This window comes from Nerophis ophidion, linkage group LG16 (genome assembly GCF_033978795.1).
Source record: "Nerophis ophidion isolate RoL-2023_Sa linkage group LG16, RoL_Noph_v1.0, whole genome shotgun sequence".
NCBI classification, from domain to species: domain Eukaryota; kingdom Metazoa; phylum Chordata; class Actinopteri; order Syngnathiformes; family Syngnathidae; genus Nerophis; species Nerophis ophidion.
In genome coordinates this window covers 17,579,999-17,605,069 of record NC_084626.1, presented here as the reverse complement: position 1 = coordinate 17,605,069, position 25,071 = coordinate 17,579,999, and the positions used below count along the sequence as shown (strand labels likewise).

Sequence of the window (25,071 nt, the reverse complement as noted above, 5' to 3'; positions counted from 1 at the left end):
TTTGTGTCTGGCTTTAGCATCAGGCTTCTTTGTAGGCTTTCAAAACACATGCTGGTGTTTCAGGTGGCTGATATGGTTTGATGTGTTGATGGAAATGTTTGTTCCCTCCTCCTGTCGTCCTGACGGTATTTGCATGTGTCGCTGCAGGGTGCTGCTGAGGGTGAGGATGTTGTACTACCTGAAGGTGGAGGTTCTGGGTGAGGCGGCAAATCAGGCTGTGGAGGGCATGGCTGCCAGGTATGACGCTTTGACTTCTCTCTGCTTCTGCTGATGTGACACACACTCTATTGATTGTGATTATATGGCTGATATGTCTCCAGTAAATTGGACGTGTCACTGCCGGACATCGACTACATCGAGATACCAGCTTCGTGGTGGGACATCGACGCGGATAAGTCTCTTCTTATCGGAGTCCATAAACATGGTGAGCTCTCTGACTTTATTTTTTAGAGAACAATGTTTTTTTTTAATGGCACACGCTCGCTTGACCAGGCTACGAGCGATACCACGCCATGCGCGCCGATCCGGACTTGTGCTTCCTGGAGAGAGTCGGTATGCCTGATGTCACTGCGCTGTCTGTTGAGATGGGGTTAGGGGAGGTGTCTTCCGACATCACTGACAGGTGAGAGAACGCTATTAATTCTGCTTGTATTGTGTTGTGCTGGTTATACCACAAGGATCTCTCTGCAGACTTCACCTTGTCCACAAAGTATCCCATCAGCAGCGTCCATCTCTCTCTCTGTTGTCTTTCAGCAGCGCGGTCAAAGCAGAAGACGCTAATGAGAGCGGAGGAAGCAAAGCTGACGGCGGCGATGTTTGCGACGAGAGCAGCAAGGTGAGAATTTTCCTCATGGCCTCCGCAAAAACCTGAGTTTGACTTTATTGTTTTCTGTAGTCTAACCTGGTGATCAGTGATGGAGGCTATATCGTCCTCTCTTGTCTTAAATGCTTATGTTTGTCTTCCATGTTCAGGGAGAAGAGACCTGCTTTAGTACGGATGCCTCTGACAAGCCAGAGAGCACTTTTCCCGGTAAGAGCTGATTACCTGGCTGGTTGCTTTGCACTCTTTTTTTCCTGGAACAAAACCAAACACAAAAGCTAAATTTTTTTTTTTTTTATTGAAACAATTTTATCAATGTCATTACTTCACAGACTCACACTTGTCAGCTGACCTATGCGCCCAGGACGCCACTTTGGTCACAACAACGGCAGGGACGGGAACAGGGACTGGAGTGGCAGCCCTCCACGTCGTCCACGCTCGACCCCTGTGGCCCACTGGCCCGGCGTTGACGGCCCGCCTACGACGTCTAATCACCGCCTACCAGCGCTTCACGCTGCGCCGTGAGCCCCTGCTGAGGCCAGACTTCCTGCTTCCTGACGGCATGGTGGGCATGGGGTTGGCCGCTCACGGAACCCACACTGAGGGGCCGCTAGCCTGGCATCTGGGGGAGGAGCTGAGGCGGTGCTCTGTGGCTGCTGCAGAGCAGGATGCTGTTTTTCTGGAGTGGCAGAGAAGGTCAGACTCCTGAAATGTTTACATTTTATTCAATAATGTTACATAATCACAACAAGGGGAGGGGAATTAGATGACACATTTGTGTTGGTTGAAAATTTCAGTTTAAAACTTAGACAGGAAGTTTTTTTTTTACCTATCAGTCCTTTCATTCATCAATATACCTGTGGTGTGTCTCAGGTGGACTCGTCGAGAGCAAATGGACTTCTACCGCACGGTGTCGTCGTTTGGTGTGGTGTACGACCCCGAAAGGAAAGTCTTTGACTGGTCCCATTTTAGAGTTCTGGCCCGACTGGAAAGGAAGACGGACGAGAGTTTAGAGAGATACTTCAACTCCTTTGTCAACATGTGCAGGATAGCATGCAAGCTGCCCCCCAGGAAAGAAGAAGGTAGGATCTTGCATGTTTTTGGAACATATTATAAGACTGCTTTGAAATAATTCAAGAAGATGTTTCCTGATGCATTTTAACAAAACTCATTATATCTTTGGATGAGAGAAAAGTTGGCATGATTATGTCATCAAGCCCAGCCAGGATCTTTGTGATTGGGCTTGCTCTGCATTAAAATATTTAAAGGAAAATCAATTGTTGGAATTCAAACTGTAACATTTTCAGTTGAATTGTGTGCGGCATGGCAAACTTCTTGCGCATTTTAGCCAACTAGCGTCATTTTAAATGTGTCTCAGAGTGGCACTTAAAGCACATGTTAACCGTATAATCAATACGTGTTTTTTTCTTGTATAAATTAATTAAGAACAGCAACATGAAACAATATATCAACTCTTTACTACTTAAACAGGACAATTGTCATCCTCCTATGTAGTTTAGACCTACTTCTGTTCCCGTCTTCTTAGATTAAGTGTATTTATATTTTTACTTAACCCTAATTTATCCAGGGTAAGACAATTTAGAACAGGTTTTCATTTCCGATGCTGACCTAGCTAGGAGTCAGCATTCAGTAAATACGATTAACATTTTAGTGATGTTGACGTGTGATGATAATCTGTCATCGTCTCACATTTATCAACAAAAACTAGCGCTGTAAATCGCTCTCAACAGTTCACAAATGCTCTTCACGTGCGGGAGTATATGTGTTGGAACATGAATGTTTAAGATGGACAAACACTTTTCAAGAGTAAAACATACACAGAGAATGGCTGCAACTTGTGGACGATAAGAAAGCTTTTTGATGTTGTTTATTTCTGTAATTATAATTAAATATCACTATTATCCATCCATCCATTTTCTACCCCTTATTCCCTTTGGGGTCGCGGGGGGCCGCTGGCGTCTATCTCAGCTACGATTGTAGCTGAAATCACTATTATTAGTTATTATAAATTATAACAGTAGAGTCATTTGACAAAGAGATCTGAGTATGTGCTTTTACTGCCATATAGTGTCTACTTTTAAGTCTGTTTAATTAAAAAAATAAAAGGCTAAACATCAATACAGGATTTGTTTTCCTTTTTTAATCCCTTTGAGTTTGAAATTACAAATAACAAACATTTGATGACAAATTCAGAAATCACAAGTTGTTTCAATGTTATTTAAAAAAATTTGCTTAAAAAAACTTTCTGAAAAAGCTAGGACAAACTCACACATTTTTTTTAGGGCGCAGTAATCATTCCTGGAGAAACTGATTTTTAATGGGGCTTGAAATAAACTTCAAGCCATCAGTGTCTTGCTGATGTCCCCCGTGTCTTTTGTGTACTGTTTAGGTTTGGTGGATCCCACAGTGGTGGTGGAGCCGCTGACAGAAGAGAGAGCAGCACGAACTTTATACCGCATTGAGCTGCTTCGCAAGATCCGAGAGCAGGTGAAATAACTTTGTGGACACGTGCATCTCGCTGGGAAGTGGAATTGCACTGAAAGGCATGTTTTATCTTTGCAGGTTCTCCGCCACCCATTACTCTCGGCCCGTCTCCAGCTGTGCCGACCTTCCCTCTACCTTCCAGTTTGGTGGGAATCTGGCAAACACGACCGGGATCTCCTCATAGGCGCAGCCCGCCATGGCTTGAGCCGCACAGACTTCTACATCCTCAATGAACCCCAGCTGAGCTTTCTAGAGGCACACAGGAACTATGTTAGGGGGCGATCTTCCCATCTTGTCCCTCAAAGTCATCACCACCATCCCGCCATATCATCATCGCAGCAGCTGCCCACGCCACACTATTGCCACTATGATTCCATACTCGGTCGCCACTCCCCTCAGCCTCCGGAATATCCACACCAGCATCACCCTGCGCCTCCGTCAGCTCCCTCTTCCACCTCCTCCTCCTCTTCAGCTCACCTCCATCCTCCTCCACCGTCATTGGACATCCACGAGGCGGCCTCGCCAGGCCTGGGAATAGTTTCGGGTTCTCGCGGAGATTTCCTCGACTGTCCTCCTTTGGATGAGAGCCTGGATCTGGGCTCACTGCAGCACGACACCATGGCAGCAGATGCTCTGCATGGAGGGAAAGCTTCCAAAGACGCTCTCAATGGTTTCCCTTTCAACTCGGCCACAGGGGGTCAAAGCATGCTCAACTCCTATGGAGTGGGAGGAGCGGACCTTCACTCCAAATTGAGGAGTGACGTGCTGGTTGGTGAGCAAGGCTCATCCGAAGAAACGGGGCTGTTGGCACCGTCAGTGGAACTGGGCCAGTTGCAGGTATTAATGCTTACTCGTAGCTGCATGCTTTTCTGTCGATATCTTTAAATGGCATGCCGTTGAATCATTCCAAATGGATGCAGGCTCCCTGGGATGGGACGGATCACTCCAGTCCAGCTCACCATATGTTCAACGAATCCGACCCCATCCTCGGTCCGTCTGCCCTGGAGACAGGATTCCTGGAGGAGGAGGACGAGGAGGCTCCTAGGGCAGATGAGGGAGGGGACAGTGGTGGAACACTGGAAGATTGTTTGGGCCTCCCTCCCTCATCCTCACCCTCTCACCCCTCAGCTGCAGACTCTGTGGAATCTTCCAGCTACATGCTCTTCAAGGTTTGTGTGACACGCTGGTTGGCGTGCACTCCTATTGACTTGACTGTGTCTTGTTTTCTTACTCCACTAGGACATCGGCGTGAGTGAAGAACCTGGAGTGGATCAGAACGATTTGACAGCAAGCCCGTTGCCAGCCTATATCCCTCCTACCCCGCTCTCTCTACCTGACATCAGTGATCATGAGCCTGAGGGCGAGCTTTCTGTGGAGGAGGGGGACGGTCAAGAGGGAGGAGTCGGCTTCAAACTTGACACCAAGAAAGAAAAGGACATCCGGGAAAAAGAACAAATTCTTGAAGAGGAAGAATCAGATCAAGGTATCAGTTAATTAACAACATAAAGATTAGAATACGTTATCTATGTTTATTATGTGGGACAAAGCACATAAATGTAATGTACTGTAAACGTGCCAGATTGTAGTCTTTCCATTTTTATTTCCATTTACAGTCCCCGACAGGTAAATGGCCGTACAACAAAATCCATTAAAAACCAGGTGCATGAAAGTTAGAAAACACCAACATCAGACGTTATAAAAATACAATAAAATGCACATACTCACATATAATAATAATATATTTTAATAACATATAATAATGTGAAATGGGATAAGGAACAAGTGATTAGATTTTGGCTGTGATCTGAATAATTTCTACTACATTCACTAACGTTTACTTTATGAAGCTATGTTTGTGTGTGTATTTTAAAGCAGGGTTTTTGTTTTACTTTTTGACCTCGGGCTCAACTTTTCCACTATAGAGGAGCCCGGGACCCACTCAAACATTAACACTGAAATAATAATCTTATTCTTGATTTTAATCACATTAAAAAAAATGATATCTAACTTACTTACAGTTTTCAACCTTTTGAAATGTTGTGAAACCATTTGTTAAACACAAATATCATTTATCAAGCACATAAACCAACAGCATAGGTTACGCAAATTTGAAAAATAAGTACGAACCAAATATATTAAATAAGAAAGGGACTCATAAATAACTGACAAAATATTAATTTACTTACAATGTTGTACTAAAATAAACTAGTAAAGAAAATGTTTCTCGACTCAACTGTCAATAAAATTAAAGTGTAAATGAAAATAGAGTTCCACCACTTTAGTCATGGTTTTTGCACTTAAGAAACTTCTCTGTAAATTTAGCTCCAGACTCCTTCTGTTTGTTTGGTATTGTCATTACTGCCACAAGTGGTGGAAAAGTGTATTACAACTGAGTATCGCTGTGGCCCATATTGACCACAGATATTTTTGGGTAGCCCACCAGTGGGCCCTGGCTCTATGGTTAATTAAGAAACACTAATCTCGAGAACCTGCCTCCACTCACAGAGACAAAGAGAGTGAATGACTGACAAGAGGCTTCACTCTATTTAATTCCGCTATTGAACAGACACGCCCAGCTTCTGACACCGTTGTAAAGAGTGAATCGTCTTGCAGCCTATTTGGATGCGACAGGCAAACAAAACAAAATAAAAAAGAAAGACAACAGTTTAATTTATCCTTTGTTAAATTACCTCCTCCAAGACATTTTTTGGGGGTTTTTTGTTCGTTGGCAACAGGTCAAAAATGTATGCGTGGATTTTGATAAAACTTTCAAAAAATCTCAGAACAATAAATGATTATATTTTGGGGCTGATCCAGATCAACATCTGGATTCAGGATTATCTTAAGGGTTATTTACTATTTGGAGATAGGGCCTCAGACCTGTCTGCACTTTCTGAGTTTTTTATATTTTATGATTAGGAAGCAGTACCATTATGTTACTCCAGTCTTAGGGGCCCTTTGTCTTTTTGGAGCCTGAAAACACAAACACTTATTTTAGTATCACAATAGACCTTTTTGGTTTGTTATGTATTTTGTGTTACATAATACAGCGTTTTTGCACTACTGTGAACACAGAAGTGTTGGCAGTGGTTTAGTTCAGTGATTCTCAAATCGTGGTACAGTGGGGCAAAAAAGTATTTAGTCAGCCACCGATTGTACAAGTTCTCCCACTTAAAATGATGACAGAGGTCTGTAATTTTTATCATAGGTACACTTCAACTGTGAGAGACAAAATAGGAAAATAAAATCCAGGAATTCACATTGTAGGAATTTTAGATAATTTGTAAATTATGGTGGAAAATAAGTATTTGGTCAACCATTCAAAGCTCTCACTGATGGAAGGAGGTTTTGGCTCAAAATCTCACAATACATGGCCCCATTCATTCTTTTCTTAACACGGATCAATCGTCCTGTCCCCTTAGCAGAAAAACAGCCCAAAGCATGATGTTTCCACCCCCATGCTTCACAGTAGGTGTAGTGTTCTTGGGATGCAACTTGGTATTCTTCTTCTTCCAAACACGACGAGTTGAGTTTATACCAAAACGTTCTATTTTGGTTTCATCTGACCACAAGACATCCTCCCAATCCTCTGCTGTATCATCCATGTATCCATTTTGGTATAAACTCAACTCGTTGTGTTTGGATTTGAATGAAGAAGAATACTGAGTTGCATCCCAAGAACACCACGCCTACTGTGAAGCATGGGGATGGAAACATCATGCTTTGGGGCTGTTTTTCTGCTAAGGGGACAGGACGATTGATCCGTGTTAAGGAAATAATGAATGGGGCCATGTATCGTGAGATTTTGAGCCAAAACCTCCTTCCATCAGTGAGAGCTTTGAATAGTTGACCAAATACTTATTTTCCACCGTGATTTACAAATGAATTCTTTAAAATTCCTACAATGTAAATTCCAGTGTGTTTTTTACCTTCAATTTGAGGGAACTTCTGCAGACGAGTGGCCTGAAACGCAAAACAAGTTTACTCTCCCGCAAAGATATAAAAAACAGTCCATAGTCTTTATGTTTGCTTTATTACAGGGGTCTGTAACCCCAAATGTTGATTGAGCCTTATTGGACTAAAAATGAAAAAAATATCTGTGATCCCGCAAAAAATTAATAGCCTTATATAAGTGATATATTGAAGGCAACATATGATGTAAATGTCTATATTAGCTATATGAACCTACTATCAAAGGCTGACGCAACTCTCATTGAAGGAAATGTATTTAAATTATTATTCAACACGCCAAACAACTACCTTTTTAGTTTTTGTCATCTGAGGGACTTCGTAAAGAAGCATTTCCCACACTTTCCAAATCGTCCCCCGTAAACTCTTAAAGATACATTGTTATCTCTGAGCCCAAATCATAAAAAATGTATCTCCGTGATATAAACCTCCTTAAGCTCAGTTGCTCCAAACTCCTTATCATTAATAAGAGCCTCGTGGGAGAGCGATCTTAACACCAACATATCTGATCAACTCTGGAACTCTGCCCTGAAATTGGTCCACTCCTCGATATGTGCCTGTCATAGTCTCATCCAATGCAAAGTAATCCATAAAATTCACTACACTAATTCAAAACTGTCCAAAATGTACCCCACTGTTAGCTATACCTGTAATAGATGCAAACAATCTCCGGCTGATCATGTCCATATATTCTGGTCCTGCTCTAAATGATGTTCCTTTTGACACTATCGGAAAGGCATACAGTCAAAACTTTCCGTCCAACGCATTATCAGACATTTTCGGCATATGCCCTGATAACACGTGCCCTGTACCACTAAAACGCGCTGTGGCTTTTACGACCTTGCTGGCCAGGCGACTGATCTTGTTCAATTGGAAGCTGGCTCACCCCCCATTACACGGCCGTTGGATTAGAGAGGTTTTCTACAATTTAAAACTGGAAAAACTTAGGTTTTCACTAAATGGCTCTGCTCCAATGTTTGAAAGTTCATGGAGTCCCTTCTTACTGTATGTCAACTCTCTTGACTTATGTCCAAACGCAGATGAGGAAAAATCTCCCTTTTATTTATTAATATTATCTTTTTTTTTCCCCTTCTCTTTCTCTCTCTTTTTAGTCTCTGTCCGTCTCTGGCCTTGTATGGGTGTGTGTGTGAATCCAGGATTTTTTTCACATTCTGTCTCTCACAGTTGAAGTGTACCTATGATGAAAATTACAGACCTCTGTCATCATTTTAAGTGGGAGAACTTGCACAAACGGTGGCTGACTAAATACTTTTTGCCCCACTGTACGTGTCTATGAATGTCCTCATTCATCCAGGTCATTGTCACCTCAGGGCATTCAATCGATCGCAACTGGACTGTTTGGTTTGTCTTAGAAAATGTTTCGCCGCTCATCACAGTAGGCTTCATCAGTTTGTGCTTATAGATTTAGATTGGTCAGATCTAGTCCCACCTCTAAGACAAACCGAACAGTCCAGTTGCGATCAATTGACCGCCCTAAGATCGAATTGTTGTACATATACGACTAATGGTACGAGGGTTTCATCTACGAGTATGCCAAATAATCACTTGATTAAAGTACAGCGTTTAATTTTTTCCTATATTCAAACACAGTTTTATAGTTCAAACTGCTTGTAGTTTAACAGTGGCCATAAATATTAAATATACTTGTTTTTAATGAATACTTCGGCCTACTACTTTATTGCATTTTAATGTTGGTCATTATGGTGGTGCTTTGAGCGCCAAGTTTTTTCTGAGGTGGTACTTAATGAAAACCGTTTGACAACCCCTGGTTTAGTTTATTTGAAACAGGAAACACAGAATTACATTGAAGTATCAAATGATTACAATTGCACAGTTCAAATGTCTGAAAAGGAGTACAAAGAAGCAGACCTTGTTTAATCCTGCGTAGAGGTGGGAATCTTTGGGCACATTATGTTTCGATTACAATTATTGGGTTGACGATTCAATTCTGAATGTATTCTCGATTCAGTTCGTTTCCCATAATACAATTTTTTTATATAAAAATGATAAGAAAACCTTTTTTAAAACAGTTTGTAAGTTACAAAAGCTCCTCTTGACTGCTGACGTACTACGGTACTTAAACACGCAGTATCGGCCTAAAAAACATATTTTTAAAAATACATTTTAAAAATTATATATATAAATATCACATAATTTGTATCAATCTGATAAATAAGATCAACCCCATCTCCAACCCAATCCTACGCACATTATGTTTCGATTACAATTATTGGGTTGACGATTCGATTCAGAATGTATTCTCGATTCAGTTCGTTTCCCATAATAAAAAAAAAATTATATAAAAATTATAAGAAAACCTTTTTTAAAACAGTTTGCAAGTTACAAAAGCTCCTCTTGACTGCTGACGTACTACGGTACTTAAACGCGCAGTATTGGCCTAAAAAATATATTTTTAAAAATACATTTTTAAAATTGTATATATAAATATCACATTTGTATCAATCTGATAAATAAGATCAACCCCATCTCCAACCCAATCCTACTCTATAATACTAAAATGTACTAATTTTTTAAAGCAATTGAAAATACATACAAATAAAATACTTATTTAAAATACAACAGCAAATTAAAGGAAAAACCAAAATTAATAAAAGCTACAGAATCAATAATTATATCAATCATGGTTATTTAATGTTGTTACTGGTAATCCTAAAATTGATTCTTCAAAAAAAAGTGAACTTTTTTATTTATTTATTTTTTTACCAATTCCTGAAAATTATTACGCTAATCGATCGGCATTAAAGAAAAACAGCGATTTAATTATGAGTACGTTTTTGGACCACTCCCAATCATACCCCTATACATATGCCATTTATTCTCCCAGGTGTGAAACAGTGTTTGGGATCTTTTACTGAAATAAATTTGTTATGTGAAGACTTCAACATTGAACCCTAAAAAAAAAGTCCATAAATGACTTTATAGACCAGGCCTGGGCAATTATTTTGACTCGGGGGCCACATTTACAGAAAAAAATGTGTCTGGGGGCCGGTATATCTATCTTTTGGGACACTAATACAAAACTTCACAATAATGTCTAATTGAATCCTAAAAACGTTATGACAGACCGCCTTAAAAAACATAATGGAATTTTACATTTTTCTATAAACGATAAAACACTGAATATTGGCAAACTATGAATGTCACACTCCCTTTCGATTGAAATATTTTACAATAAAGTGAAACGCAACAAAAATTCAACAAACAGTGAAATATGAACGAAGGGTACAAAATAAACCCCCCTACAATCTGAAACATCTGATATATCACTAAGATTTAGAACTTTGTTGTGAAAAGCCCCTTCCGCGTCTGTGGAAACGCTTCCACGTCTGTGGAAACGCTTCCCGCCCACACTGCTTGGTGCCTCGTCTGAGCTGCTGTGACGAGATTACCATAATAACTATCGAGATTACCATAGTGACTGGTATATCATCCATAAGCGCAGATTCCAACCATTGAAATGCTTTGTATAGTTGAAGACTTACAGTCATTACAAAACATCACTGCACATCATAATGGCAGCTACAGTTTACATCTTAAAGATCACCAAAATATATTTGAGGATGTCCGGCGGGCCAGATTGAAAAGCTTAACGGGCCGCATGTGGCCCCTGGGCCTTAATTTGCCCAGGTCTGTTATAGACTAAGTGTATAGCCTGAGTTTATATCCAAACATCACAAGGCCAAGCAAAATCTCCGAACTCAGCTCCACACTTATTGATAATATTTTACCAGTGATTTTGTTAATACCACAAGTCGTCTGTTAACATTAAAAATAAATAAATAAAAATCTGAGTCATACCAAAGACTATAAAATTGGGACCCATTACCTGCCTGTTTGGCACTCAGCATCAAGGGTTGGAATTGCGGGTTGAATCACCAAAAATGATTCCCGGGCGCGGCACCGCTGCTGCCCACTGCTTCCCTCACCTCCCAGGGGGTGATCAAGGGTGATTGGTCAAATTTAGAGAATAATTTCGCCACACCTAGTGTGTGTGTGACAATCATTGGTACTTTAACTTTAACTAATATCCGACATCAGCGATCATCTGCAAGTTTACATAATCTATGAAGGAAACTACAAAAAGAGGAACATTGATGACAAAAGGACATTTCGAAGAATATGCACAGAACAAGGTATGCCAGCTTTCAAGTATGATCTGGGGGATTAAAGTTGGGACAGTGTCTACAGTGAAAATGATGTAGATGATGCATTTGGTGATGTTTTAAAAATACTTTTGAGATGCTTTATGACAAACATTGTCCATTTAAAAAACTTTGTAAGAACCAAAAGAAAAACAATCAACCATGGATGACAAAAAGACTGAAAAATGCTTGCAACAAGAAGAATAAATTGTATAAAATATTTATAACACAAAGATCTACAGACGCAGAAAACAAGTACAAAACCTATAAGAATAAGCTAACTAGCATACTACAAAAACGTAGGAATTTTTTTTACAGTCACTTATTGGACCGGAACAAAAACAATATGAGAGCAACATGGGGCATCTTAAATAGCATTATTAACAATGGTGCTGAGAAAGATTAGCCTAAATACTTCTCAGGTGGAAATGCAAAAGAGGACAATTTGAACAAAGTAGTTGAAACCTTCAATAAGTACTTTGTGAACATTGATGAAATCCGGAGAAAAAGCTTCCCGAACCTGAGTCAGTTGAGGACTCGAATGACACTGCAGGCATAAATCCCCACTCGCAGTTCCTCAATCAATATTGTGAAAAATTTTAATACAACACTGAATTGAAATGGAAACGATGAAAAAGGTTATTGAAGAAATTTCAGAATCTTGAATGTATTTAAGCACCCTATCATTTCAAACAAACAAATTCCCAGATAAAATGAAAATGACAAGTCTTACCAATTTATAAGACTGGAGACAAACACCAGTTTAGAAACTACAAACCTGTTTCTGTACTTCCACAATCTCCTAAAATTATTGAAAAATTGGACACATTCACAAATAAAAATTAAACACTCAGACAACTAATACAATACAGAGCCAACATAGCAAAAAATGTGCTGCTACAGTGTTTATGGACTAAACAAAAGCATTTAACACAATCATAATATCTTAATAAACAAATTAGAATTGTATGGAATAAGAGGGTTGGTTTTGAACTGAGTAAGAAGCTACTTATCCAACAGGAAGCAATACGTGAAGCTAGGCAAACACACGTCTACAGAGCTGAAAATATCTTGTGGTGCAGCTCAGGGATCAATACTAGGACCAAAATTGTTCAATCTTTATATAAATCACATTTGTAAAGTTACAAAGGACTATTATTTACGATGATACACCTGTGTTTTGTTCAGAAGAGAACACACAGAAGCTAATACAAATATTAACTGAAGAAATGAACAAATTAAAAAGATGGTTTGACAAAAACTCTTTGAATCTCAGTAAAACTAAAATAAGGCTGTTATGTAATACTAGAAGGGAAAGTCGAACACAAATACAAATAGACCGAGTAGATATTTAAAGGATAAAAGAAAACACATTTTTGAGTGTAATAGTAGATGAAAAAATTAACTGGAAACTCATGTTAAAAATATACAACATAACGTAACAAGAAACATGTCAATAATGAATAAAGCTAAATATATTCTGGACCGAAAATCACTCCATATTCTTGCTAGTGTTACCATATCTGAGTTATTGCGTATAAATATGGGGAAACAACTACAAACATGCACTTCATTCACTAACGGTGTTACAAAAAACATCAATTAGAATAGTACATAATGTTGGATATAGAGAGCATACAAACACTTTATTTTTTGAATCAAAAATATTGAATTTCAAAGAATTATGTTCAAAACAAACTATAACCTGCTCCACAATAATGTACAACAACAGAGGAGAAATATAACCTTAGAGGAAAATCTAAATGAAAACATTTGTTTCCAAATACAACACTTAAAACCTTTAGCATATTTGTATGTGGGTTTAAATTATGGAAATTGATTAAACAAGGAAATCAAACAAAGCACCAATATGATTCAGTTTAAGAGACTGTTCAAACTACAAGTGTTCACAAAGTACAAAGAAAACAATTATGATGAACATACTGAACCTTCTTTTAAAAACAATACATGAGATAATGATTACTAATGCATTCGATATTTGTTTACTTACCTTTGGTATATTTATTCATTTTTTAATTTATTCACTGTTCTGTTACAAACATAAAACAAGGGAAATGGAATACAATTGCTATGAAAAGGGTAGGATTAAATAAGCTTTGCTTCTTCCTACTCCTTTTCGGACATGCTGTAATGAACTGGAAATATGTGATGCATTACATTGTATCGTATGCATTTTCGGAAAAAACTGGAACTTAACTTTTTCATGGCTCAGTAATTACTAATAATCAGTTTACTTCCTATGTGTAGCCTAAACATTTTGTAATAAGCAAAGAGAGGGATAAAAATGTGTAATAGTTTGTTGAAACAATACAGTTATTGAAACAAATGACATAAGTAAAGGAGTACAACTAAGGTGAACATATTATGATTAACAGATAAATACAACATTGTTGTCTTTTCTGTTAACAAATTGTTGTTTACGTACGCCATTCATGCTCTCAGGTGTGAAACAACGTTTGGGATCTATGAGTCTACCTACTGTTTTGCCAAACATGGACATGGCTGACCCAGAACCTGCTTTGAGAGAACAGGAGGATGCGATCCAAGTGTGTCAAAACCTCCAGCAGAACTTTGAGCGGGGCGAGAATAATGACGGCAATGTTCTCCCTTATCTTGGAAAGCTGGACCACGAAAGGCGTCTCATGTGTCCTATTGAGGAGGTGGACACATTAATGTTGTACCAGACCACTGAAGAGGAGGAGACAATGGCAAACTCTATCGACTCTGAAGTCTTGATGGCGGACGAACCTGGAGAGTTCCTCCAAGATGAAGGGATGGCAGAAGGCTCCAGTGACAATGGTCCGCTGGTGAACAGAGATCCTACAGATCAAGTGGACAAGATCTCCCGGAGTCACATGGATCAGTATTCCTTGATAGATGGTGCTGGAGTCAAGGTGGAAGAGGTTCAGAATTTTAGCGATGAATATCAGAACTTATCTGAGGACTGCAGACAGAATAGCAAATTGGACCAAAGTGACAATGATTCTCTTCTGCCTGCCGCTAACCAATGCTCCACTCGGTCAGAAATCCACAATGCGGAGAAAGACCAGCAGCTCCAAGTCAAACTGGAGGAGACCAAGACAGAAGATGAAGGTATTTTCCCTCAAATGAGTTTGGTTGAGCCTGAAGATGTTGAAATTAAAGCTGAGAGGTTAGATCCACCTCTCAAAGCAGAAACTCTTGAGTCCTTTTCCATCAAGACAGAGAGCTCCGCCATTAAACAGGAAGCTCTTTTGTTGACGACCGAGACAAAGCTGGACATCTGCGAGGTCAAACCTGAGTCAGAGCCGTTGGAGTTCAGCGCCCCACCCACCGGGAAAGCTGAGACCGGGCAGGAAGTTTTAGAGGCCGACAGCACGGAACCGACGTCGAAGCTGGAGCAGGTCGACGAGCTGGTAGAAGCATCCGAGACGCTAGAGGTGAAAGGCCAGGTGAAAGAGGAGAGGTCCAACTCACCAGGTAAGAAAAAATTATGGCAAAATTATGTTAAAAGTTATGATTATCGCTGAGGATGATCCTGTCATATCTTCCAGTGCCGGGGGTGGAAGACTTTGCAGGAAGTCCCAGGATCACTGCTCCTTTTTCTACATGTGAGCTCCCTGACAGCCTTAATGACATCAGGGAGCCCACCATCGCCCAGCTCTTACAGGAGAAAGCTCTTTACTCGTACTCCGATTGGCCTAAGGTAGCTATTTCATTTTATCAGCTACACCGCTGGAACGTTAATTAGTACTCCTACTTACGCCTGGGCCGATCAAATAATCTAACGATAAATGAAAATATACTCAATGACTTTGCCGTCATCGATGAATTGCCATGTGTGTGTGTTTTTGTTTTTTTCCCCTTTTCTTTTCAAACATTGGTAAAAAAGGGTTCACTATGTGCATCGCTTCTGGCACCTACACGCTTTTATTCAATAGCAGATGTAAATGAACATAGTAAATCCTCATGTCAATCATCCACAATCCAATAAATTTAACTGGAAATCTCATGTAAAAAACATACAACATAAGGTAGCAAGAAACACGTCAATAATGAATAAAGCAAAACATCTTCTAGACCAATAATCCCTTCATATTCTCTACTGCTCGCTAGTGTTACCATATCTGAGTTACTGTGTAGAAATATGGGGAATTAACTACAAAAGTACACTTCATTCATTAACGGTGTTACAAAAAAGATGAGTTAGAATAATACATAATGTTAGATATAGAGAACATACAAACCCTTTATTTATTGAATCAAAAAAACTTGAAATTCCACAACAAATTAAATTTGCAAACAGCTAAAATAATACATAAGGCAAAATCTGATACAATATACAACAATTATTCTCAAAAAAAGAGGAGAAATATAATCTTGGAGAAAAATATTATTTAAAACATTTGTATGCATGTACAATACTTAAGACCTTCAGTATATCTGTATGTGGAATTAAATTATGGAATGGATTAAACAAAAGCAATCAAACAATGTACTAACATGATCCACTTCAAGAAACTCTTCAAACATTAAGCGTTTACAAAGTACAAAGAAGAAGAACCACATACTTGCCAACCCTCCCAGATTTTCCGGGAGACTCCCAAAATTCAGTGCCTCTCCCAAAAACCTCCCGGGACAAATTTTTTCCCGAAAATCTCCCGAAATTCAGGCAGCGCTAGAGGTCACGCCCCCCCCAGCTTCATGCGGACCTGAGTGAGGTGTGTAAAGAGCGTGTCTGCCCAATGACGTTATAACTGTAGAATGATCGAGGGCGAGTTCTTGGTTTCTTATGTGGGTTTATTGTTAGGCAGTTTCATTAACGTCCTCCCAGCGCGGTAAAACAACACACAACAACAGCAGTCCGTTTTCGTCTACCGTAAAGCAGTTTGTCTGCCTAAACAGCAATGTTGTGACACTCTTAAACAGGACAATACTGCCTTCTACTGTATATGCATATGGTTAGCAAAACAAGGATAGACATATCAACCCTTAACTCAACAATGAGTAGATGAGTGGTATGTGTGTGTAAATGTGTAAATAAATGAACACTGAAATTCAAGTATTTATTTTCTTTTTATATATATTTATATATATGTATGTGTATATGTATATATATATATATGTATATATATATATATATGTATATATATATATATATATATATATATATATGTATATATATATATGTATGTATATGTATGTATATATGTATATATATATATATGTATGTATATATGTGTATATATATATATATATATATATATATATATATATATATATATATATATATATATATATATATATATATATATATATGAAATACTTGACTTGGTGAATCTAGAGGGAATTATACTCCTCCCCTCTTAACCACGCCCCCACCTCCTGAAATCGGAGGTCTCAAGGTTGGCAAGTATGAATTAATTTTATCCATCCATCTGTTCATTTTTTCAAAATAATCTCACTCATCTCACCATATGAAACGTAGCTTACTTCATCGAGTATTATTTATTTATTTTTATTGTGATTACTTATGTAGTACATTGTGAATAAACTGAGAACAGGAAGGGAACTAACGTTTTAGCAACTGTTATGTAAAAGAAAAGGGGTAGGATTAAATAAGGTCTGCTTCTTCCTACTCCTTTTTGAACATGTTGAATAGAGAAACTGGAAATTGTGACATATCATGTTGTATGCATGCATGTGCGATGTATCATGTTGTTTGCATGCATTTTCGAAATAAATTCAAACGCAAACAATCTTTGTCTCTGCACGGGCAGAGAGACTCGCTCGTAGGGATGTAACAATAAATTGTATTAATCATAAAAAAGGTAAAACCCCCGACAATTAAAATGATGGTTTTAAATTAAAATGATAAAAAAAAATACAATTTGATAAACTCACGGACCGACTGGCTTGACTTTGCTAGCATAAGCGCTAACATGACCACAAGAAACAATAACATCTTTCCCCATTAAAAACGACATACCCCAATCTAAACTTATATAAACACATCACTATCTGAGCAACTAAGATATTCAATTCTGCACATTGAACCTATAAACAGCGTGCTCTTAGAAGAGAATAATCGTTCTATACTCCAAGGAATACGAGACGGAAAAGTGTTATCACGATGCGTTCAAGAACCGCTGAACAAAGTAGGAACCCACAATGACTGCGAGACTACTATGTAAGTGAAACACAAAACATGCAAAATAGTAAGCTATTTAACAGCATGTTTATTTATTTAAGGTACCGTAATTTCCGGACTATAAGGCGCACCTGACTATAAGCCGCAGCAGCTAAATTTAGGGGAAAATACAGATTGCTCCATATATAAGCCGCACCCGACTATAAGCCGCAGGCGTTTTGATGTGTAACTACCGTAGTATATAGGGCTTCCTGTTACCACGGAGGGGATTGTCGGGACAGAGATGACTGTTTGGGAACGCAAAGCGTCCCATTTATTAACAATAAATCTTTCAATCATTCAATCAAACGTTCACATCTTTGACATGGCGAACAGCATTTGTGCAGAGTACAAATAATACAACGGTGCAAAGTAATACAAAGTGCTCGCCTGTAACACGGCAGTAAAAGTGCAGTCTTCATGCTGCCGTCTCCAACGTCTCACCATTGATTCATTGATGTCGAGGGTACGTGCAGCAGCTCTATTTCCTTCTTTGACAGCCAGATCGATTGCCTTTAACTTAAAAGCAGCATCATATGCACTTCTCCGTTTGTTTTCCATATTGAGGGTGTTTGCATGAACACTTCCTTCGCGCAAACTGTCGCTGATGCTCTCCTACTCTTTGTTTTGCTCTCGTTACCTGGCGCCAGATGTCTGCCTCGGTCTCGCGCATCCTCGGTAGTGCGTGCCCCTGGTTACCGTAAGCCGCACCGTTGTATAAGCCGCAGGGACCAGAACGAGGGAAAAAAGTAACGGCTTATAGTCCGGAAATTACGGTATTTCCAAAAATATTTAGGTCAAAATATTTCAGTGTGTGTATCAGCACTTTTTCACCACATTCAACAGTACTGCGATAGTAATAACCGTTAAAATTTTGGTCACAATAACCGTGAGATAATTTTTTTATATTGTTACATCCCTATTGCAAAGCCAAATGTGCAGTGTAGAAATATTTCCGGTTGGCAACAACGGACGGACTTGTCAGTATGCCCAATTTGTTGGAATGAGATGGCAACAAAAAACTGCACTACAGGATCTTAGTATTTATTAATGTGCAATTTTTGCTAACAGAGATTGAATCCATTTTTTTTCTGTTTGTTTAATTATTTAGGGTAATCAAAAGTTACGGACCTCCCCAATTACACTGGTTAAAAATAACAGAGGAGAAATCAGTTTATTGCGTTTAAAAGGAATACTTGCATCATTATTATGTATGAAGGTTACACTAGTGCTTAATTTGGTTTGAAAATTCTGCTGATGGGACATTATATTAACTACTGATCTTTCAATACAATCTCCTCCTCCATCTTCTCGCAGGACCGTGTGATCATCAACCGCCTGGACAGCATCTGCCACGCCATCTTGAAGGGCAAGTGGCCTTCCTCCAGTGACCAGTACGACTCTCCGGCCTCTTTGTCCGCCAGCAACTTAGCTCAGCAACACTTGCAGCGCTCAGGCTTCCTGACCAACATGCCGGGCCAGGCCAGGATACAGCAGGCCAACCCAGGACTGGCCTTTTCCATCTCCCCTACTCTGATGAGACTCCCCAAGGTAAACAATGACATAAGGAATGACATGTGTGTCCATCGTTTATCTCTGTTCTCTCATGTCATGGTTCACGTGTGCGTTGGCCCGCCATCTTTAGCTTAAGCTATTGTAAAAAATCATTTTTACCCCATTGATTTGGTGCTTGATCAGACTGTGATCAAAGATCATGTGCCTCAGTGCTAAACGAGAGAGAGTTGATGTTTTTAGTAGCTTTCACAAGCTTACAAGGAACCAAAAATAAAGGTGAGGCTGTGTGTTGTCATGTGTATGTTTTAACAAAAACGTCATTGTTGTCCACCCCTCACCCACCTTGTCCACCCTGACAGTACGTGCCGCGGGGCGGCGGGCGCGGAGCTTGGCGCCTCACCTCCCTCCCTCTCTTACAGGAGAGACTCGTGGCCCCTCCCTACCTCCCGGAGATCAAACGATCCGGAGGTCGGAGGTCATTTGACTATGAAGCGGTGGCGGCCGCCGCTAAGGTCTTAGCTGGCAAGACAGCATCAACCAGTGTCTCTTCTTCAGGCGGTGGCGACTCTCACCGCGCCATGTTAATTAATGGTTGGCAGGAAGCCGCCATTGACCTCAGCAAGTCGCCGGGAGACGCGAGCGCCGGGTCCGCTGAAGGTGCGACTGTGCCTGGAATGGGCCAGCGCGGCGCTCACAAGCTGCCCCCGCCGCCTCCCATCACAGCCCCTCTAGCGGGCCAGGCGGGAATCGACATGGCGGGAATCCTGCAGGCCGGACTCATCCATCCTGTGACGGGACAAATAGTCAACGGCAGTCTGAGGGGAGACGACTCTCTGAGGAGGAGGAGGGGCAGGAGAAGAAATGTGGAGGCGCTTTATTCCGAGTTCACCAAGGCCAGGCTGCATTTACCAGACACCACACAGGTCAGCCGTTCTCTAAGTCTGCAACTATATCTGTCTATTTATCTATATCTGGTCATACTGTATAATAACACACATATTATATTATAGTTGATGAATAATCAATAAATAAAAAATAGATAACTCTATTAGTTTTTCAAATAAAATATTTCAAAAATTTAAATAAATTAAAACTTAATATAAATAAGAATATAATATTTTCAAATTACATTTAAAAGTGAAGAGAAGTTAATTATATTTATACAGAGCTTTTATCTAGGGACTCAAAGCGCTTTACATAATGAAACCCAATATCTAAGTTACATTTAAACCAGTGTGGGTGGCACTGGGAGCAGGTGGGTAAAGTGTCTTGCCCAAAGACACAATGGCAGTGACTAGGATGGTGGAAGTGGGGAATTGAACCTGAAACCCTCAAATTGCTGGCACAGCCACTCTACCAACCGAGCTATGCCGCCCCAAGAATATATGTATCTGAATGTAAATACATCAAACAGTGTATATAAAGGTGAAACTCGAAAATCGTGCAAAAGTCCATTTATGTCAGCAATTCAACTTCAAATATGAAACTAATATGTAGTATGAACTAATTACATACAAAGGGAGATTTGTCAAGCCTTTATTGTAATACTTTTGATGATCATAGCGTACAATTTTGAAAACCCCACGTTTTCTGATATTTTCAATTCAAGGTTTTTTATAAGCTGTAAGCCATAATCATTAAAATTATATCAAAGGAATGCTTGAAATATCCCAATTTGCATGTTATGAGCTTAGCTCATGTATCAGTACCACTTTGTAAAATTGCTGGAATAAGCAAACCTTTGCACAATAATCAATTTTTATGAACTTCACCTGTACACTATATATAGGTGCATTCTATAAAATTTGAATTGAAGTATTTATTGAATTGAAGTATTTGTTTTAAAATAAATAGGATATTGTGCAAAAGATAATTAAGTTCGAAAATGTATTTTAGATGAAGAGAACAAAGCTTCAGAGAGTTTTTGCCGTTCTTGCTGATAAGAAAACCAAACCGTTTTTGTCCTTTTTATTTCATACATTTCTAAATTTGGAATCACCAAAATTAGGGCTGGAGCAATAAATTGATTAAATTGATTCATTTGATGAGGAGAAAAGCTTCAATTTATATTTTTTTGCCTTGATTAATTATCTAATGAGTGTAACTAATGCAAATTCATAAAATTTGAACATCAGTTTCCAGTGGTGTGTGGGTGCCGTACAACAGTGGAGTTGTTGTTTTTTTCTTATTTGTTTGACTGCACACATGTTAAAAGTGCAATTTCAATGGCCACGATGTGCATTTATTAGAAAAAATTTTTATTTATAAAATGTAATAACTTTATTGTCATTGCACAACAAACAACAACATTTGTTTTAATTTATTACAACCTATCAAAGGACAGACGTACAGGGGTAGACAGAACAGGAAGACTGTCAGGATCCCACCAACTGGCGACCCTTTAAAAAGGACGGTAAAGTTAAAACTTGGGGGGAAAATGGAGAGAAAAAAAAGCAACTGCCAGCTTTTATTAGGGGGGGTCTCATTTTGAGACCAGCAAAAAATGTCAAGAAACACAAGCACATAATATGACATACAAAACTTGAAGCGGCAAAGGCATAAAATGGGGGTTGGCTGTATGTGTGCGTATCGGTATTTTAGTAGTCCGTGGGTCTTTGTGTGTCCATAAGCCTGGAAGTTGTTCCAATCGGCGTCACAATCCTGCAGAGTAACATCACGCTGGTTGCTATGGAGGTTGTCAGAGCTGTAGTCCAACAAAGTCAAAAACATCCCAGACATCTTTGAAGGAAATGGGGAAGGGATTTCAGAGCGTCTTTCGCTGCAAAGGTCCCACTGGGTGTGCTTACAGCATAAGCGTGCACAGGGAGCTGAATTGTAGATAAGGATTGTTTTGATTACGCCGCGCGGACGCATTTCAATGGTTCGTCTGCTGTAGTTGTCTGTTCTGGTTCTAAAATTGATCATAATTTGCCTTCATTTCTATTTATCTACAGAGTCGGGTGGAGGTGATCAGCCACTCCTGTGTCTCCTCCTCCACCTCGTCACCCTCCCCCTCGTCCTCGGAGCGCCCTGCCGCCCCACTTACGCCGTCCTCCTCATCTACGCCCACGCCCACTCAGACGCCCCCCCAGCCAGATACGGCGACCATGGAGCGAGAGGTATCCGGCAAAGGTTTGATGGAGTGGCTGAAACAGAAACCAGGATACAGTTTGGAACTGCCTTTTACTCACGTGAGTGTTGATCCTTGAAGGATAAGAATGATAGAACAAAGTAATCATAAATATCACATCAAGGGCATTTGCATCTCTTTAGGTGGGAGCAGGGGTCTTACACGGTCTGGTGGAGCGTCCCAAGCAGAGGAGGCATCGCTGCAAAGACCCCACCAAGCTAGACGTCAACACCTTAACAGGGGATGAGCGCGTTCCCGTGGTGCACCGCGGCACTGGGCGCAGGGTACGCTTGGTTTTTGCACTTAAAGGCCTACTGAAATGAGATTTTCCTATTCAAACGGGGATAGCAGGTCCATTCTATGTGTCATACTTGATCATTTCGCGATATTGCCATATTTTTGCTGAAAGGATTTAGTAGAGAACATCCACGATAAAGTTTGCAACTTTCGGTGCTAAGAGAAAAGCCCTGCCTCTACCGGAAGTCGCAGACGATGATGTCACATGTTTGATGGCTCCTCACATATTCACATTTTTTTTAATGGGAGCCTCCATCAAAAAGTGCTATTTGTACCGAGAAAACAAAAATTTCCCCATTAATTTGAGCGAGGATGAAAGATTTGTGTTTGAGGATATTGATATTGGGCGGCATAGCTCAGTTGGTAGAGTGGCCCGTGCCAGCAACTTGAGGGTTGCAGGTTCGATTCCCGCTTGTGCCATCCTAGTTAATGCCGTTGTGTTCTTGGGCAAGACGCTTTACCCACCTGCTCCCAGTGCCACCCACACTGGTTTAGATGTAACTTAGATATTGGGTGTCACTATGTAAAGCGCTTTGAGTCACTTGAGGAAACCGCTATATAAATCTAATTCACTTCACTTCACTGATAGCGACGGACTAGAAAAACCCCCCCCAAAAAACACAATTGCATTGGACGGATTCCGATGTTTTTAGACACATTTACTAGGTTAATTCTGGGAAATCCCTTATCTTTCTATTGTGTTGCTAGTGTTTTAGTGAGTTTAATATTACCTGATAGTCGGAAGGGTCGGTCCAAGGGTGTCTTGACGCGCAGTGTCTCAGGGGAGTCGACGGCAGCTATGGACGGCACAAGCTCAGCTTTTCTCCGGTAAGAACTGACTTTTTAACGCCAATTTTCTCACCGAAACCTGCTGGTTGACATTCGGTAGGATCCATGTTCGCTTGACCGCGCTCTGATCCTTAGGAAAGTTTCACCTCCAGGAATTTTAAACAAGGAATCACCCTGTGTTTGTGTGGCTAAAGGCTAAAGCTTCCCAACTCCATCTTTTTACTGTGACTTCTCCAATATTAATTGAACAAATTGCAAAAGATTTAGCAACACAGATGTCCAAAAAACTGTATAATTATGCCGTTAAAGCAGACGACGTTTAGCTGTGTGTGTGCGTAGCGCTCATACTTCCTAAAAACCCGTGACGTCCTGCGTACACGTCATCATTACACAACGTTTCTAAGACGAAACTCCCGAGAAAATTAAAATGGTAATTTAGTAAACTAAAAAGGCCGCATTGGCATGTGTTGCAACGTTAATATTTCATCATTGATATATAAACTATCAGACTGCGTGTTGGGTAGTGGGTTTCAGTAGGCCTTTAAAGTCTGGCACGTTTGGCTCGTCAAGGACTTGTCACATAATCACGGCTAGGTGTCACGGGGGTCATGTGTGACAGGCATCATTAATGTTTTAACAATACGCAAGCCTCCAGCTCGGTGGCAGCAGATTGCAAAATAATCCAAGATTTCAACTGAAAGAAGGAATCAGTAATGAAAGAACTAGTTAGTCTTGCCATTTGACCATTGTTCCTGTCTCGCAGCTGGGGGGCGCCATGGCGCCAGCCATCAAAGAACTGTCCAGGTGGTTGGATGCTAACTCGGAATACTTTGTGGCTCCCGACTGGTCTGATGTCGTCAAACATTCTGTGAGTACAGGAGATGTGTTTCCTAAGGTGGCATCACGCTGCATTTTTAAGATGCTTGTCCTCTCCTCATCTAGGGCTTCCTTCCAGAGGGAAAGTTCTCCCGGATCTTGACGGAACCAGTCAGCAGGGACACCGCCTCCCGGCGACGTGGACGCCGCCCTCGCAGCGAGATGCCCAAGCCCCTCCTGGCTGAGTCCTCGCCCTCCGGCCTCGGGCCCCCGCTCTTCATGAATGGCGGGTTAATCGGCAGCATGGACTCAATGGTGGCCATGCAGAACCTGCGCGGGAGTATTCCTGGAATTCCAATCTCTGGAATCATGGCGGCTGGGTTCCCTCACGTTTTCCCTACGGCGGTTTCAGCCGGAGGTGGGGGAACATCGGCGGAGGACGCCAAGAACGGCTTGAGTATGTTGCCCATGATGCTGCACGGCATCCCACCTCCCCACGGGGCCTTGTTTGGTGTGGGCGCCATGATGACGCACACGCCCCCTCCCCTCCACGCCAGCCACTCGCCCTCCTCCTCTTCCTCCTCTTCGCTGTTAGCCACAAAGGTCACCTCCACGATTGCGCCTGTCACGTCAGAGGCGGGCGGCCTCACGTTCACTACGCCGTCGGACGGCAGTGAGAAGAAGTGTCGCCGTGACGACAAAACGGGAGAAGCAGAGACGGCGGCCGCTGTTGTCACCTCCACCAGCAGGGGGCATCCCAGCGGCCATCTTAGCTTCAACCCCTTCTTAATCCCTGGCATGTCTCACGGCCTCCTGTACCCCCACATGTTCCTGCCCCACGGAGGCATTGTGGCGC

At 40.7% G+C, this 25,071-nt stretch overlaps 1 protein-coding gene across 5 annotated transcripts in view; it reads left to right on the top strand.

Moving 5' to 3' along the window:
• Positions 1 to 25,071, top strand: part of chd6 (chromodomain helicase DNA binding protein 6) — a 117,047-nt gene that overhangs the window by 90,834 nt on the left and 1,142 nt on the right. For 2 of the 5 annotated variants that reach the window (XM_061874433.1, XM_061874434.1), the window contains exons 27-45: positions 148 to 237; positions 321 to 424; positions 493 to 622; positions 754 to 835; positions 973 to 1,030; positions 1,153 to 1,516; positions 1,694 to 1,902; positions 3,231 to 3,328; positions 3,404 to 4,162; positions 4,246 to 4,494; positions 4,565 to 4,808; positions 13,942 to 14,958; positions 15,033 to 15,184; positions 18,986 to 19,219; positions 19,603 to 20,106; positions 22,138 to 22,374; positions 22,457 to 22,597; positions 24,163 to 24,267; positions 24,342 to 25,071. The exon at positions 24,342 to 25,071 is cut by the window's right edge and continues 1,142 nt beyond it. In XM_061874433.1, the coding sequence (XP_061730417.1) occupies positions 148 to 237; positions 321 to 424; positions 493 to 622; positions 754 to 835; positions 973 to 1,030; positions 1,153 to 1,516; positions 1,694 to 1,902; positions 3,231 to 3,328; positions 3,404 to 4,162; positions 4,246 to 4,494; positions 4,565 to 4,808; positions 13,942 to 14,958; positions 15,033 to 15,184; positions 18,986 to 19,219; positions 19,603 to 20,106; positions 22,138 to 22,374; positions 22,457 to 22,597; positions 24,163 to 24,267; positions 24,342 to 25,071 (5,507 nt within the window). Of the gene's footprint in view, positions 1 to 147; positions 238 to 320; positions 425 to 492; positions 623 to 753; positions 836 to 972; positions 1,031 to 1,152; positions 1,517 to 1,693; positions 1,903 to 3,230; positions 3,329 to 3,403; positions 4,163 to 4,245; positions 4,495 to 4,564; positions 4,809 to 13,941; positions 14,959 to 15,032; positions 15,185 to 18,985; positions 19,220 to 19,542; positions 20,107 to 22,137; positions 22,375 to 22,456; positions 22,598 to 24,162; positions 24,268 to 24,341 lie in introns of all 5 variants that reach the window. The other 3 variants (XM_061874432.1, XM_061874430.1, XM_061874431.1) reach the window with 2 other exon arrangements.